General features: G+C 43.4%; 1 protein-coding gene across 4 annotated transcripts in view; it reads right to left on the bottom strand.

Moving 5' to 3' along the window:
• Positions 1 to 18,536, bottom strand: part of LOC147123467 (putative E3 ubiquitin-protein ligase HERC1) — a 491,571-nt gene that overhangs the window by 107,429 nt on the left and 365,606 nt on the right. For all 4 annotated transcript variants that reach the window (XM_085973371.1, XM_085973346.1, XM_085973361.1 and 1 more), the window contains 4 exons: positions 13,507 to 13,791; positions 7,266 to 7,331; positions 6,356 to 6,481; positions 2,478 to 2,616 (listed from right to left, as the gene is read on the bottom strand). In XM_085973371.1, the coding sequence (XP_085829497.1) occupies positions 2,478 to 2,616; positions 6,356 to 6,481; positions 7,266 to 7,331; positions 13,507 to 13,791 (616 nt within the window). The remainder of the gene's footprint in view (positions 1 to 2,477; positions 2,617 to 6,355; positions 6,482 to 7,265; positions 7,332 to 13,506; positions 13,792 to 18,536) is intronic.

Here is an 18,536-nt window from a genome sequence, read left to right as displayed (position 1 = left end):
CTTTTGTGGACCATAAGCCACTAACATTCGCTATGGCCAAGACCGCCGAACCCTGGTCAGCTCAGCAACAACGTCAGTTGACGTTTATCTCAGAATTCACCACTGACATTCAGCACGTGTCCGGTAAGGACAACCTGGTGGCAGATTGCGCCTCCCGCGCGACCGTTCATGCAGTCCAGCTCGGCATCGACTATGCCCTCATGGCTGCGGATCAAGCCTCGGATCCGGAAGTCCAATCTTACAGAACCAACCCCTCTAGCCTCCAAGCGGCCGATGTCAAATTCCATGCCGTGGGCACTACGCTACTCTGCGACGTCTCCATAGGAGATCCTCGCCCTATCGTGCCGGTCACCTGGCGCCGAAAAGTTTTTGACGCCATACACGAGTTGTCGCACCCTGGCATGAAGGCCTTGCAACGGCTGATGTCGTCCAAATTGGTGTGGCGGGGCATGCACATGGATGTTCGCGACTGGGCCAACACCTGCGTGGTCTGCCAAAAGGCCAAGGTGCAGCGTCACGTCAAGGCTCCATTGGCCACTTTCGCTGTTCCGGAACGTAGGTTTGATCATGTGCATGTGGACCTGGTGGGGCCACTTCCGCCTTTGCACGGGTTTACTCATCTTCTTACAATGGTGGACCGCACCACTCGATGGCCGGAGGCGGTTCCGTTGTCATCCACCACTTCCGCAGACGTCGCCAGGGCATTCATCTCCTCTTGGGTCGCCCATTTCGGGGTACCGGCGGACATCTCGTCTGATCGTGGGCCGCAGTTTTCTTCGGAGCTCTGGAACGCTGTTGCTCAGGGGCTCGGTGTCAAGCTACATCGCACCACTGCCTACCATCCACAGGCGAACGGCCTGTGCGAACGATTCCACAGGTCACTCAAGGCCGCACTGCGAGCCAGCCTTCAAGGCGCGGGCTGGGTGGACAGGCTTCCATGGGTCCTTTTGGGTCTTCGTACGGCGCCTAAAGATCTTCAATCGTCCTCAGCGGAGCTCGTATATGGCCAGCCGCTGCGCGTACCAGGGGATTTCCTTGCGACTCCAACAGAGCCATGGTCTGCATCCCAGCAGCTCATCAGCCACCAGGAGGCGGCCAGAAGCTTCGCTCCAGTGCCTACGTCACGTCACGGTTTGCAGAGCTCCCACGTCCCAGCTGAGCTGAAGAACGCCGACTATGTGTTTATCCGCCACGACGCTCATCGGGATCCGCTCAAACCCCCTTACACTGGTCCTTTCCGCGTGATAGAGCCGGGAGACAAATCTTTTTCGGTCGATGTTGGGGGTAAACGGACCACATTTCATTTGACCGGTTGAAGCCGGCTCACTTGGACCTTGACCGCCCAGTCGAGATCGCACAACCGCCGAAACGTGGCCGACCGCCCACAGTCGCCGTGCCAGATCAAACGCAGCCGCCCGTCAGCTCGCCCGCGGTCCATCAGCTTCCACTTCAAGGCTACAGAAGTTGATCTGACAGGCTTGTCAGGCCTCCTCGCCGTTTTACTTTTGCTATTAAAGACAATTCTGGGGGGGGGGGGGGGGGGGGCGCATGTGGCGGAGCCACTAAGGGACTCCGATCAATTGTATATAATTCCCTTTAATAATATGTTAGCTACAGCCTGAGTCTGTATCTTTGTTTTCACTGTTTACTTGTACAGAGCGCGATCACTTTAATAGCGCAGGTAAACGCGATGACGTCACGCCGTTCATCACGTGATCCCCCACCGGCGGGAAAAGCGTGATGACGTCAGCCACGGGACCGCCCAAGCAGTCCTCGTGGAGCCTCCGAACTGACTAGACCTATATTCGATGTTCTCTTGTAGTTATCCGTTAAACTCTGTTAGTTTTCATTAAACCTCGTTTATTTGATCGCCTGAGTGGACCTCAGTCTTTTGGATAGGAACTAGACATTCCTACACTTGCTTCCTTTGCAAAAGGTTGGTCATCTAACAAAATACAAAACTGACCATCATCAGCACTTTTTTTGTAATCCAAACTAGACACCATTTGATAATTCCCACGCTTTACAGTTAGCTTTTGACCATCAAATTCGTATTCACTTTTGAAATAAAAATGAAAAAGTTGCTCGTCAGTAAACGTACGTCTGGCCAATAATCTAATATAGATGCTACTTGTGACTAAACTTTGGCGACTATGGTTTGTTATAGGCAGCATGCTTCTAAATTACAGATGTCACTGATATAAATTACACACATGGTTACTGATGAACCAACACAGACCGTACTAAATTAAACATTGCTATCAAAATACCTCAGCAAGAGGTTTAGATTACATTCCACTGAACTAAACATTAATCGCTTCACTGTTGTTTTGCATTTGATGCATGTCAGAGCTTTACAGAAACCTGAAGTTTTATATAAAAACAGTTCTCGGTAATTAGCTATATTCTGCATTAAAAGTCAACAGAGTATGAAGCAGTGGATTCAACTGTGGGGTTACAACTCCGCACACGCTTACCCTGCAATGCTGTAATGACAGTAGGAGTGTGGAGGTCATCAGAGTTTCCTTGACCCAAGCGTCCATAGCTACCTTCCCCAAAGGCTACTACTGTCCCGTTGGCCTGAACGAGGAAGGTGCAGTTCTGTCCGCACACCACCTAGTCTCAACAAGAAGGCAATATAAATACAATTATTTTATTACATTACACAATGCATTAGAGTTACTTTTAATAATACTATATAAAGTTATGAAGTAATTCTGTGTAGATATGATAAAGACTTGAATCAGTTACAATATGGTTGTATCTGAAATCAACATATGGAACAGGACAGCAAAGGAAAAGCTAGCCCGTTGAGCCAAATCTTGGATGAATCCTAAATTCCTTCAACTAAACATTGGAAAGATCAAAGCCATTGTTTCAATTCCTGCCACAAACTCTGCTTCCTTGCCACTAATCCGTGCCTGGCCATTGGCTCAGGCTAAACAAAACCATCTGCAACCTTGGCTCCCGTGTTCATTTCAGATCCAAGCTTCATACCCCACATCCTTCCCATACCAAACTACTTACTTCTACAACATTGCCTACCTCTACCCCATCTCAAATATGGTGCTGAGGGTATTATTCACGCTTTTGTCCTCTCCAGACTCAATTATTCAATGCTCTCCTCGATTGTCTTCCATTATATATAAACTTCAGTTTGTCCAAATGTAGCTGCCCATCTCCTGTCCTGCATGAAGTCTTGCTCCCCATCATCCTTGTCAACCTACCTTGGCCCCCTGTTCCCCAATACATCCAATTTAAAATCACCGTCCTTGTTTACGAATTGTTCCACAGTCTTGCTACATCCTAGCTCTGTAACCTTGCATCCATTCTGCACCTTTCTGTCGGTCTGGACTCCGTCCTCCTGTGCATCACCCCACTTCACCCTACCTACTATGGGACAGCTTTCAATTGCCTTGAACCCACTCTCTGGAATTTCCTCCCTGATGCCCTCTGCACCTCTACTGCTCTGTCCTCCTGTAAAAGTCTTCCAAAAAAAACTTTGTTACCTCTCCTAGCCACTCTCTTATGGCTTGTAGTCTTGCATAGTTTCTCTGTAAAGTGACTTAGTAGTAATACAGTAATAGTATAAAAAAAATATCAATTTTTTTAATACATTCTATTGATTCAATAAATGAGGAAAGGCAAAAAACATACGTGTAACTAGTTTTACATACAAGGCTGAATATATAATGGGTCATAAGCATGATTGGAATGTGGTGATAACTTATATACTACAGAAAATTACCAAGAATTTTGTATTCTACCACAAATAAATGCATAATTGCATGAATGCAGAATCATAGAAATTGGAGCACAGAGGCAGTGATTTCATACACTGCATTGGTGTCTGTCTTTCACCTGCAGCTACCAACTCTAATCCCATTTCCCTGCCCTTTCCTCAGGTCCTTTCACGTTCTTTTGTTTCAAATACTTATTCAATTCAATTTTAAATTATGTTACAGTATCTGTTTCTATACTCAATTGTGGTAAAACATTACATGTTCTAATAACCCTCTGTGTGGAATATATTTGTAACTTCCCCCTTTATTCTTCTAGTAAAATTCTTCAGTCTATCCTCTCTTGTTACTGATTTACCATTTACCCTCTCAGCACCTTTGATTATTTTGAAAAATGCCATTAGGTTCCCCATTCCCTCTGTTCCAGGGAAAAAATCTTTAGCTTTTTTTTAGGCTTTCTTCATAACTATAACCTCTCATTCTTGGTACCATTCTAGTGAATCTTCCATGGCTCCAATTTCCTTCATACAATGAGGTGTCCAGAACTGCATGAACTACTTCAAAAGGGGCCTAAGCAATGTCTTGCACAAGTTCAACATCACTTGCTTGCTTTTATATTCAATGCCCCATGTATAAATCTCAGAATCTAATTTGCCTTTTTATTGCGTTTCTCCCTGCACTCCCAGCTTTCTATAAGATCTATATATTTACACCTCTAGATATCTGTTTTTCCACTGCATCACCCGGTTCAGAATCTCATCATTTAGGGTATACTTCCTTTCACTGTTCCAGGGTTGACTCTGTTAACCTATGTCCTCTTGTAGTCTTCCTCATAATTTGACATCAGCAAATGTCAATACCATTCCTTTTGTGCATACATAATCCAAATCATTTACATAAATGGAAAATACAAAGAAAATTCCAGCACAGATACTTTGGGCACCCCACTACCTACATCCTGCCAATGGCATCCATTTATCCCTACTCATTGCAGTCTGTCCCCTAGCCACCTCTTTCTCTATGCAATTACTTTCCTTTAATATCACATTCCTTATTTTTTGGTTACCTGAAAAAAAATTAATTAAGTTAGTCAAGCACATCATGTCCTTTACAGGTCTATGTTAACTGTCTGATTAGCCCGTGCTTCTCAAAGTACTCATTAATTTCATTCCATATTATGCTCCCCTTCTGTACTTTGTATCTTTTTCATAATTTTCTTCTTTATCATCACCTTTGTAGTTATCCTATGTCTATTTAAACCTGAAAGCCCAGCCTTTGCCTCTCCCCTTTAATTGTACTGGGAATGTACTATAGTCAAATACGTGTAATTAAATATCTCTCCCTACTGGTCCACTGTTTCACCTGCCATTTTTCCTTCCTTGCTAGACAACAACTTGCATTTATATAGCAACTTTAAGATCATAAGAAATAGGAGCAGGAGTGGGCCATTCGGCCCCTCGAGCCTGCTCTGCCATTCCATAAGATCATGGCTGATCTGATCTTGGCCTCAACTCCTTTCCTGCCTGTTCCCCATAACCCTCGACTCCCCTGTAGCTCAAATATCTGTCTACCTCCGCCATGAATATATTCATTGCCTTTAATGTAGTAAAACATCCCAAGGCGCTTCACAGGAGCGTTATTGACACCGAGCCACATAAGGAGATACAAGGACAGATGGTCAAAAAGGCAGGTTTTCTGGAGCGTCTTAAAGAAGGAGAGAGAGGTAAATAGGCTGAGAGGTTTAGGGAGGGAATTCCAAAGTTTAGGGCTTAGGCAGCTAAAGGCACAGCTGCCAATAGCGGAGTGATTAAAATCAGGGATGCGCAAGAAGCCAGAATTGGAGGAGCGCAGAGATCTTGGCGGGTTTTAGGGCTAGAGGAGGTTACAGAGATAGGGAGGGGCAAGGCCATGGAGGGACCTAAAAACATACTGGTTAAGGAAGACAGTCCTGTATTCTAAGAACCCCTGTCCATTTTCAGTACAAATATTTGTCTGAGGTTTAACCGTGAATGGTGTTCATGGCATTTTTATTATTTTAAATTGAAGGCATATACATCTCTATAAATAGAGATATTTGGAAGTACTGTTATTGGGCAAACACAGAGCTACATTTTGCCTGGAATATTGAGCTGTCTCCAAGCTAAATGTAAAGGAAAACAATTTGCTTGAACATTAGTTCCACTAGAAGGAAACAAAGAACAGATCTGATGACTTGAGGCAAATTCTAAAATTATATAAATGACAAGTAAAAACATATTTAAACTTTGTCACACATAACTGCACAGATTTTTCACAATGTTCTGAGCTTTGTGCCAATAGATTTATGATTTTGACTAAAATGCTCATAAAACAATTATGATTCAATATACAAGTAAACAAAACATTACCAGTTAAGACAAGATTTATTCACAACTTTACCACCAGAAATCAGAACTGCAGTTAAAGCTATTTCCTACAGCTACATTTTACATGTAATGTCAAGCAGTAATTTAGAACATCTCTATTGCTATATGTGGTGCAGTCATAAAAACATTATGCTTGATACTGAAGTTGAATTGTATTTAATTTAGTGCTTTTTTTGTTGCTTCTGACTGAATTCAGGAAAATAACTCCACCTGCAGAGCTTGTGTCAGAGAGGGAGCAAGTGTTGGTACTAAAGCATTGTTTCCAGCATCAGCCAGCTGTCCATGCCGTCCACCTCCCCACAGGAATACATCACTTTTGCCACCAAGCTGCCAGTCCTAAATGAAACAGATATTGTTTTACATACATGTGGAAAAAAAACCTAGCAACTTAGAAACAGGGGACTTGGTGGTGCAATAGATTAAAGACCAGTCCTTTTAACTCTAGGACATAGAGCTGAATACAATCCTTATAGAAGTCCTGTTTGTAAGGGTCATATGTGAATTAGACTGGGCAGCCTCAAACCAATTTCTGATAGGTATAAGCTAACAGCATAAAATTACCAATAACTCAGCAGCAAACAGGCAGTCTCACTTGAGACAGCCAGCGCAAAATTCAAATGGTAAAGGTTACTCTTTTGAGGCTGATGTTATAGGTATTTTGGGGTACAGTGCAGCATCTAACTGGCTATCTGTGGCTGTGATAATGACACTGGGTGCAGAGAATAGACAATATTCCATCCCTATCACTAACATCCTTTGATGAGCACAAATTTAAGAAAGCAACATTCAAGGCTGTGTAACATTCGTGTCACAGAACAGAGAGTTTACCCTTAGGATCTTCCCAATTCTTAGTGTCATTGGGGAAGTACAGCGTGTAGGCCAGGACAATCAGCAGCTAACACCCAAGGACCTCTCACATATTTCGTTGCTGCTGGCAAGAGTAGCACTGACCAAGACCTGTACATAAAACAACAAATGATATCCCAGCCCAGCCCAGTTGGAGAAAGACGATTCATGAAACAGACAAGCAACAGACGCGGAATCAATCTTAATTGCTGAACAAAATATTGCTGCAAAAAATGTTTTGTTGCAGGATCCTGCAAATGTTCCAAAGTTTTACCTCTGGTCTAGATGTAGCCCAGGTCATAAGCTGCTCATCCATTAAGTAACTCCACTTATTGTTCTCCTATTAAATGAAAACATTTGTTGATGATAATTTGAAAGATAAACAGAGGTCACTCTAACAATGGTAGTTATTGGTGTGACCAAATATTACCACCAATTTTAGTTTTGTACCTCAAAAGCTATAGCTACTAGTCTCAGGTTAAAAACTTGAAATTTTTTATTTTAGTCCCTTGCAAGTCTCAACTGAAAATGGGAAGGTGAGAAGAGTTTATTCTCTATAGAATTTCTACAGTCTAGTTAATCTAACCTCCAATTTTCTTCCTTCTTCTCCTGAAAACACCAACTCATGCTGCAGTTCCTGAACAGTTGGGCAATCTTCATGCATACGTGAGCACTGGCAGGCTTTTTGATTGTACTGTGGGTGTGGGTATACTATTTTTGTGACCAGTAGGTTATTCTATGCCATCTGTATCAGGATGCAGTTTTTACAATACTAACCACACTAAATCTGGGTTGCAATGGGAAAGCTGCGAGAGCAATAGATTGAGAAATGATGTTGTTTATGAAATGTACAACATTCTTATATCTGAAGCTGTAGTCACACAGTTACCTTTACGTCAACATGAAGCCATTTTGGGTGCGCATCAACGTAAAGTAGCAATCTAATTGGGGAATCAGATCATGATCTGACTGCTGTCATCGGATGGAGTACCACAACAACTTGTGAGTTTAATGTAGTAAAACATGGAAAATACTCTCCACTTGCCTGGATGAGTGCAGCTCCAACAACACTCAAGAAGCTCGACACCATCTAGGACAAAGCAGGCCGCTTAATTGGCACCCCATCTACCACCTTAAACATTCACTCCCTCCACCACCGGCGCACCGTGGCTGCAGCGTGTACCATCTACAAGATGCACTGCAGCAGCTTGCAAAGGCTTCTTCAACAGCACCTCCCAAACCCGCGACCTCTACCACCTAGAAGGACAAGGGCAGCAGGTGCATGGGAATACCATCACTTTCAAGTTCCCCTCCAAGTCACACACCATCCTGACTTGGAAATACTTCGCCGTTCTTTCATAGTCACTGGGTCAAAATCCTGGAACTCCCTCCCTAACAACACAATGGGAGTACCTTCATCACATGGACTGCAGCAGTTCAAGGCGGCTCACCACCACCTTCCCGAGGGCAATAAATGCTGGCCTTGCCAGCGATGCCCACATCGCAGGAACGAATAAAAAAAAAAGTCCATTACTCAAGTCTGGTGTGAAACCAGGTTTAAAAAGTGCGCAGATGGTCTGCTGAACCCCCGGATGCTTTTTAAATTTAGTATGGAGTCTTTTTAATGTTATGAGGTAGCACATGCTGCAGCCTCCACTTTCCTAACATTAAAAATAGTTGCTGGGCAAGGGAATCCTGCACATGTGCCTGCAGAGATTTCTCCTGGAAGGCATATTATGAGTCACAGCACAAGTTCATAGAAACATAGAAGATAGGAGCAGGAGTAAGCCATTCGGCCCTTCGAGCCTGCTCCGCCATTCAATGAGATCATGGCTGATCATCCAAATTCAGTACCCTGTCCCTGCCTTCTCCCCATAGCCCTTGATCCCTTTAGCCTTAAGAAATATATCCAACTCTTTCTTGAATATATTTAATAAATTGGCCTCCACCGCCCTCTGTGGCAGAGAATTCCACAGGTTCACCACTCTCTGGGTGAAGAAATTCCTCCTCATTTCAGTCCTAAATGGCTTACCCCTTATCCTTAGACTATGACCCCTGGTTCTGGACTCCCCGGCCATCAGAAACATCCTTTCTGCATCTAGTCTGTCCAGACCTGACAGAATTTTATAGGGTTCGATGAGATCCCCTCTCAATCTTCTAAACTCCAGTGAGTATAAGCCCAATTGACACAATCTCTCCTCGTACGTCATTCCTGCCATCCCAGGTATCAGCCTGGTGAATCTTCGCTGCACTCCCTCCATGGCAAGAACGTCCTTCCTCAGGTAAGGTGACCAAAACTGCACACAATACTCAAGGTGCGGTCTCACCAAGGCCCTGTACAACTGCAGCAAGACATCCTTGTTCTTGTACTCGAACCCTCTTGCTACGAAGGCCAACATACCATTTGCCTTCTTAACCGCCTGCTGCACCTGCATGCTTACCTTCAGCGACTGGTGCACAAGAATACCCAGGTCTCTTTGCACTTCCCCTTCTCCCAATCTATTTCCATTCAAATAATAATCTGCCTTCCTGTTTTTGCCACCAAAGTGGATAACCTCACATTTATCCATATTATAGTGCATTTGCCATGTTTCTGCCCAATCACCCAACCTGTCCAAATCGTACTGGAGTTTCACGACATCCTCCTCACAGCATACCCTCCCACCCAGCTTTGTGTCATCTGCAAATTTGGAGATATTACATCCAATTCCCTCGTCCAGATCATTAATATATATTGTGAACAGCTGGGGTCCTAGGACTGATCCTTGCGGTACCCCACGAGTCACTGCCTGCCACTCGGAAAACGACCCGTTTATTCCAACTCTTTGCTTTCTGTCCGCCAACCAGTTCTCTATCCAAGTCAATACCTTGCCCCCAATCCCATGTGCCTTAATTTTGCACGCTAACTTCTTATGCGGGACCTTATCGAAAGCCTTCTGAAAGTCCAAATACACCACATCCACTGGTTCTCCCTTATCTATTTTACCAGTTACCTCCTCAAAAAATTCCAGTAGATTAGTCAAGCATGATTTACCTTTTGTAAATCCATGTTGACTTTGTCTGATCCTGTCACTGCTTTCCAAGTGCTCTGCTATTACATCTTTTATAATGGACTCTAGCATTTTCCCCACTACTGATGTCAGGCTTACCGGTCTATAATTCCCCGCTTTTTCTCTGCCACCTTTTTTGAATAGTGGGGTAACATTAGCTACCCTCCAATCCATGGATAGAGTCTATTGAGTTCTGGAAGATGACCAGCAATGCATCTACTATTTCTAGGGCCACTTCCTTAAGTACCCTGGGATGTAGATTATCAGGCCCTGGGGATTTATCGGCCTTCAGTCCCATCAATTTTCCTAACACCATTTCCCTACAAATAGTGATTTCTTTCAGTTCCACCCTTTCATCAGACCCTATGTTCCGCAGTATTTCTGGGAGGTTATTTGTGTCCTCCTTTGTGAAGACAGAACCAAAATATGTATTTAGTTGGACTGCCATTTCTTTGTTCCCCATTATAAATTCCCCCGATTCTGACTGCAAGGGACCTACGCTTGACTTCACCAATCTTTTTCTCTTTACATATCTATAAAAGCTTTTACAGTCAGTTTTTATGTTCCCTGCAAGCTTACTCTCATATTCTATTTTCCCCTTCTTAATTAATCCCTTTGTCCTCCTTTGTTGAATCCTAAACTGCTCCCAATCCTCAGGATTATTGCTTTTTCTGGCCAATTTGTATGTCCTCTCCTTGGATCTTATGGTATCCCTAATTTCCCTTGTTAGCCACGGTTGAGTCACCTTTTTTGTTTTATTTTTATGCCAAACTGGGATGAACAACTTCTGTAGTTCATCCATTCGGTCTTTGAATGTTTGCCATTGCCTATCCACCGTCAACCCTTTGAGTGCAATTCCCCAATCAATCCTACCCAACTCGCTCCTCAGACCACCGTAGTTTCCTTTATTTAAATTGAGGACCCTAGTTTCTGAGTCAACTACTTCATTCTCCATCTTAATGAAGAATTCGATCATATTATGATCGCTCCGACCCAAGGGGCCTCGTACAACAAGATTGCTAATTAATCTTTTCTCGTTACATAATACCTAGTCTAAGATGGCCTGATCTCTGGTTGGTTCCTCAACATATTGGTCCAGGAAACCATCCCGTAAACACTCCAGGAATTCCTCCTCCACAGTATTGTTACTAATTTGGTTAGCCCAATCTATATGTAGATTAAAGTCACCCATGATGACTGCTGTGCCCTTATTGCATGCTTCTTTAATTTCCCTTTTAATGCCATTCCCAACCTCCGCCTTACTGTTTGGAGATCTATATACCACTCCCACTAATGTTTTTTTCCCCTTAGTATTTCTCAATTCTACCCATACAGATTCCACATCATCAGAGCTAATATCCTTCATTACAATTGTGTTAATCCCTTCTTTAACCAGTAATGCTACCCCTCCTCCCTTTCCTTTTTGCCTATCTTTCCTGAATATCGAATACCCCTGGATGTTGAGTTCCCAGTCTTGGCCATCCTTGAGCCACGTTTCCGTAATCCCAACCAAATCATATTCGTTTACCTCTATTTGCGCAGCCAATTCATCCACCTTATTACAAATGCTCCTCGCATTAAGACACAAAGCCTTCAGGCTTGTTTTTTTAACGCTCTTAGACCTATTAGAATTATTATTTACTGTGGCCACGTTTGATTTAAACCGTTGATTTCTCTGACTGCCACTTTTGTTTTTCTCCTTCCTATCTTTTGCTTTTATCCTTGTTTCCCTTTCCTCTGTCTCCCTGCTCAGGTTCCCAACCCCCTTCCATTTTAGTTTAAACCCTCCCCCACAGCACTAGCAAACACTCCCCCTAGGACATCGGTTCCAGCCCTGCCCAGGTGCAGACCGTCCGGTTTGAACTGGTGCCACCTCCCCCAGGACCAGTTCCAATGTCCCAGGAACTTGAATCCCTCCCCCTGGTGATGTGTTTAGCATTCTACAGTTACTTTCTTCAGACCTGTAGTGTAGTATAACTGCAGCTTATGATTTATATTCTACATCCTTGAGAGTATAATCACAAGAGCCACAACAACAAAAAAATTGCTCAGTTGGCAAAAACAGTAAGTTATAGAGGGACTACAAACTCCATGTTTGACTACCAGTCTGTGCCGAGTTAGCTAATCTCAGCTGGGTGGAATTTGAGGTGCTACAATTGGCCTCCATGCCCTGGGCTACAGAGGAGAAAATTAGTCAAATTCCTATTCCTGATCACTGTTCTGTGATCGCTGCTGGAAAGTACGTGTGTGAGGACAGGATCAGACTCAACTATGATGTTTACCATAATTGAATAGCCTGCTAACACTTACTGGTTAAGCTCACATAAGGCATCAGATTGTGTCAATGGAACCTCACTTGAGAAGAAGTCAACTATTTCAGTTGAGAGGGAGATAAATTGACAAAAAAGTGTAATATTAATGTTCATAAATAGTGCCCTATCCAGGCTTATATCATTAATGCAGTCCCTAATTGAATCTATCCCTTAAGTATCTATTATTTTCATATTTCTCATTTGTGTGAGTTGCCAGTAAAAATATAAAAAATGTAAGTGTTAGCTTGGTTCAGTGGTATGCCGGAGTCACAAGGCTGTGGGTTCAAGCCCTACTCCAGGACTTGAGCACATCACCTAGACTGCCATAAGTGCATTATTGAGGGAATGCTACACTGTCAGAGGTGCCGCCTTTCCAAGGCCCCGTCTCCCCTCTCAGGTGGATATAAAAAGATCCCTTGACACAATTCAAAAAGGAACAAGGGAGTTCTCAGGGAATTCTGCTGGTGCACTGCCCATTATTTATCCCTCAACAATTATCACCAAAAACCAGATTAACTGGTCATGTATCTCATTGGTGTTTGTGGGAACTTGCCGTGTAAACTAGTGTATGCTTACATAACAACAGTAACAACTTCAAAAGTAATTAATTGGCTGTAAAGAACTTTGGGGACATCCTGCAGATGTGAAGGGTGCTATAGAAGTTCTTTCTTTTTGCTTTGTTTTGTTTACTCAGACCAAATATTTCATAAACTCTGGATTGTGCATTGCAGATGCGTAAAACATTCCCCTGAACAGCTGAACAAATATATTCTCATGTTATCTGAAAGGTAAGCCATGGAAACACAACTGAAATATTGGCCTCGCAAGCCACTTAGTTACATCAAACCACTACACCAATTGAAGGAGGTGGATCACCACCACCTTTTCAGGACAGCTAGGGATGGGTAATAAATGCTAGCCTTGGCAGCGACGTCCACATCCCAAGAATTAATACAATCAAAAAAATATGGGCACAAACTGGGTTACTCATTTTGATGATGCTGGGTTAAGTTGGTTATGTAGCAATTGTCCACCAGTGTTTAAAGGTGGGCTGACAGATATGACTAACCAATATCAACAATTCGGTTTTGGAAAAGGAGGAATCAATTAATTCTTAGAGCAAACATATAAAAGTACATTTTTAAAATCCTACCAGTGCTTTGATGAATTCTGACTCTGAAGCCTGACTGAGATCCGGAACACTAAAAGTTTCTGGGAAGGTGGTTCCTTTTGCCAGAGCTTCAGCACTCTTAATAGTAGCAGAGAACGTTGCTAGCCAACTCCATTCAGGTGAAACTGGTTCCAGGAAACTGCTTTTATGGTGAGGTGGATCTGCTGTTCTGGTAAGGAACTGGTCCAAACTTAGACCTACTGTAAGGGAGGCCAAACTTTGCAGGAAGGTGCTGTGTACCAGTTGATCTCCACAGGTTACGTGTGGCTGGAAAATAAAAGTTCAAAACACATGAATTCTGCATGTATGATTCCTACAGATTAACTTTCGGTTGGTTACCATCCGCTGTCACTGTCTTCAAAAGTTTACTGAAAAATCCATATTTATTCAATATTGTACTTTTAGTTGAAAACTATACATTTCTTCAACCATTAATCCAGATGGATTATCACTCTCAGTTGTGTAAAGTTGCTGTAGAGTTTAATTTTCTGTTATTTTTGTTATTAATGACAAAAAATAAATAGGAACATTCAGCCTACCTCCTAATGTTCTAAGAATCAGGTAGGTAAACTTTATTTTGTCTTTTTGAAGACATTTCTTCAGGAAGCAGGGATAAGTATAGGATGTATCGAAGAAGAAAAGCCTCTTGAAATTTACTGCTTCCAATAGACCACATACAATTTGCACTGTCATGGACTTAGAGAAGTGAATAATCACAGCTAAAACTCTGAAGATAAAACTCTGAAATTGCTTCCTAATCGCCAAGTAAAGATCTCCAGACTTTTGATTTAAAATCAGTCTACAATATACAACATTGATCAACGGTACTTTAAAGATTATATCTCACCGTCACAACAGGCCTAGAGCCACAAGGGCTCATTTTTTGAGTTTGCCCTAGAGGTGGGGAGTATAGGAAAATCACAACATGCTGCCCATAGTTTTCCATACAATCATTTAATGAACATAAAATCATGGGCAACGCAACTGTTATTTCTTGATGTGTGGCCAGTGGCCGAGATTCCCTGGGAGTAGCGGGAATTCAGAAAATGACCCCTATAGTGGTCACAAATTACTTGAGAATCTATGTCTATACCTGTTGCAGTCTTTACTCCAGTTCTTGAGCACATAGTCAAGATGCTACCTTTTCTAGAATCTTCACTACATTTGATATTTTACACATTTATTGGGCAGGATTTTCATTGAGCCGTGGAGGTGGGATTGGAGGCGTGTTGGGGGTTAAAATCTTGAAATCGGGGGGCACGAACCCATCCTGCCCCCAACCCGACTCCATGCTAGTTTCAAAGGAGGCGGGTACCTGACCTGCACTGGGACCCGCCTCCCCGAGGCGGGAAGGGGATTAGTGCCAATTAACTGCCTGTTAACAGGTAGTTAACAGGCAATTTTTAGCCTAATCCCTATTTTCATTCCTGAAGTGTGGGATTCCCGACGGCTCCAAACCACGCCAAGTTAGCGAGGCGGGCTGTCGGGCTGAAGGGCTTGGAGGGGTCGAGATGTCCGATGTTCAGGTGAGTGATGGGTGCATGAGTGCAGAGGTAAGTGTGTTTGGTGTATTTAAAGTGTTTAAAGAAGTTTTACTTACCTTTACAGCCTTCCTTCCTTCAGGTCTCGGGAGTCCCTCATCTCACCGGCGCAGAAAGCAGAATGGCCGCGCTCTGTCAAAAATTGCAGCATTCAGCTTTCTGTTCCGGAGAGATCTCCAAATCATCCTGAGAGGAAGGAATGAACTCGGAGTACAGATTGTCAGTGTTTGACAGCTTCAAACAGCTGTGAAATGCTGATATGTCATCTGTCAAAAGGTCTTGACAGATAAAATATCAATCTGTGATGTCACCTGTTGCCGGGTGGCCCTTAATTGGCCTGCTGAGCCCGCTGGGCGGGCTCAACAAGGTCAATCAAGTCAAAATCGAGTGGGTTGGCTACAACTCGATAGAGGCAGGACTACAACCCCGAAAGTTGTAGTCCTGCCTCCTCAATGAAAATCCAGCCCATTATGTGGGAAAGTACTTCCCTCACTCAGAGCTTGCCAACTCTGTATTCGTAACTGAGTTTAGTTCCAGACAAAAGTGAACACTAACGTTGGTAAAGAAAAAGGTCTACTTTTATGTTATTTTGGTCAAGTAATCTTCAGTTCAAGACAATACTGCCTTTTGTGCACATACTGTGATCCTATGGGAACTGCTCGTACATTCACGCACAGCCACTTAGTGTCTTTGTATTGGAACTGCATGGTAATTCTCATGGTCAAAACACAGCATCCAACGTTACTATGACAGTCATTTAACACTGTACATGACAATCACAGTGACATAACAGGTACTACAGATAAACGTTGACATTTTAAAATGGATTCTGCCAGAGAGCCCAACATAAGAGATTTCAATGCATTTTGAAATGGAATGTTGCAACTCACTCAGCATTTTTAATATGGAGCAGATATTACTACAACACCTTCTTCCATATCAATTACGAATATCACAAAGGTCAGATGTCCAGAGGAACATTTGGAAGAGGATAATGGTGTTGCCAGAGAAGCGAAAATTAAAACAGTTGCAGACTGAGTAACTTAAGAAGTAGTAGATGCTTAAAAGCAATAATTAGTCAAATAGATTAAGTTCAGCAAAAGGAAGGAATACCAAGGTCCAAAGTAGATAGTTGTGCCAATTTGGCAGGGGGATGGGATACAGAGGGGAGCTGAAATAGGGGGTGATGTGCTGCCAATTATAGAGAAAAAAACAAGTCAGCCTGGTAGACAGGGCAAATATATAAGGGCAAGGCTGGATGGCATCTATTTTAATGCAAGGAGTCTTGCAAATAAGGTGGATGAACTGAAGGTGTTGATAAACACATGGGAGTACGATATTGTTGCTATCACGGAGACGTGGTTGAGGGAGGGGCAGGACTGGCAGCTCAATATTCCGGGGTACAGAATCTTCAGGCGAGACAGAGGGGGAGGTATAAGAGGAGGGGGTGTCGCAATATTAATTAAGGAGTCAATTACTGCAGTAAGGAGGGATGATATATTAGCAGGTTCCTCTAATGAGGCCATATGGGTGGAGCTTAAAAACAAAAAGGGGGCAAGCACTTTGATGGGAGTGTACGATAGGCCTCCAAACAGTCAGGGGGAGATAGAGGAACAGATATGTAGGCAAATCTCAGAGAAATGTGCAAATAATAGGGTAATAATAATGGGGGATTTCAACTTCCCCAATATTAACTGGGATAGTCAGAGTGTGAAAGGCTCAGAGGGTGTAGAATTCTTAAAGTGCATCCAGGAGAGCTTTTTGAGCTAGCATGTAGAAAGTCCTACAAGAGAGGGGGCGGTACTGGACCTAATTCTAGGGAATGTGGCCGGCCAAGTGGAAAAAGTGCTAGTAGGTGAGCACTTTGGTGACAGTGACCATAATATGGTAAGATTTAAGGTGGTCATGGAAAAGGACAGGGATGGGCCGGAAATAAAGGTTCTAAATTGGGGGAAGGCCGATTTTAATAGGATAAGGCAGGATCTGGCCAAAATGGACTGGGATCAGCTACTTGTAGGAAAATCCGCATCAGAGCAATGGGAGGCATTCAGAAGGGAGATTGAGATCATACAATGGCAACATGTTCCCGTAAAGGTCAAGGGTGGTTCCAAAAACCACAGGGAACCTTGGATGTCAGGGGATATACGAGAATGGATTAGGAAAAAAAGGAGGGCTTTTGGCAGATACAAAAGGATAAAGACGGAGGAAGCCCTAGAGGAGTACAAAAAGTGCAGGGGGATACTTAAAAAAGAAATTAGGAGATCAAGGAGGGGCCATGAAATAACACTGGCGAGCAAAATAAAGGAAAATCCTAAGATGTTTTATAAGTATATTAAGGGTAAGAGGATAACTAGGGAAAAAATAGGGCCCATTAGGGACAAAAGTGGCAATGTGTGTGTGGAGCCGGAAGATGTGGGAGGGGTTCTAAATGAACTTTTTGCATCTGTTTTCATTATGGAGAAGGACGATGTAGACATAGAAATAGGGTGGGGGGACTGTGATATGCTTGAACATATTCACATCGAGAGGGAGGAGGTATTGGCGGTTTTAGCTGGCCTAAAAATGGATAAATCCCCAGGCCCGGATGAAATGTATCCCAGGCTGCTGTGTGAGGCAAAGGAAGAGATTGCGGGGGCTCTAACACATATATTCAGGACCTCTCTGGCCACAGGGGATGTGCCAGAGGACTGGAGAACCACTAATGTAGTACCATTATTCAAGAAGGGAAGTAGGGAAAAACCGGGGAACTACAGGCCAGTGAGCCTAACATCAGTGGTGGGAAAATTATTGGAAAAAATTCTGAGGGACAAAATTTGTCTCCACTTGGAGAGGCAAGGATTAATCAGGGATAGTCAACATGGCTTTGTCAAGGGAAGATCATGTCTGACTAATTTGATTGAATTTTTTGAGGGGGTGACTAGGTGTGTGGATGAGGGTAACGCAGTGGATGTGGTATATATGGATTTCAGTAAGGCCTTCGATAAAGTCCCGCACAGGAGACTGGTCAAGAAGGTAAGAGCCCATGGAATCCAGGGTGCCTTGGCACATTGGATACAAAACTGGCTTAGTGACAGAAGGCAGAGGGTGATGGTCGAAGGTTGTTTTTGTGACTGGAAGCCTGTGGCCAGTGGGGTACCACAGGGATCGGTGCTGGGTCCCTTGCTGTTTGTGGTCTACATTAATGACTTGGATATGAATGTAAAAGGTATGATCAGTAAGTTCGTGGATGATACAAAAATTGGTAGGGTGGTAAATAGCGAGGAGGGTAGCCTCAGTCTGCAGGACGATATAGATGGGTTGGTCAGATGGGCGGAACAGTGGCTAATGGAATTTAACTCGGAAAAGTGCGAGGTGATGCACTTTGGGGGGGACTAACAAGGCAAGGGAATACACAATGAATGGTAAGACCCTAGGCAAGACGGAGGGTCAGAGGGATCTGGGTGTGCAAGTACACAGATCCCTGAAGGCGGC

This window comes from Somniosus microcephalus, chromosome 2, assembly GCF_052327205.1.
Source record: "Somniosus microcephalus isolate GS21.2 chromosome 2, FLI_Smic_1.0, whole genome shotgun sequence".
Classification (NCBI taxonomy): domain Eukaryota; kingdom Metazoa; phylum Chordata; class Chondrichthyes; order Squaliformes; family Somniosidae; genus Somniosus; species Somniosus microcephalus.
Note: the sequence above shows the minus strand (reverse complement) of the source record. Positions and strands in the feature narration are given on the sequence as shown.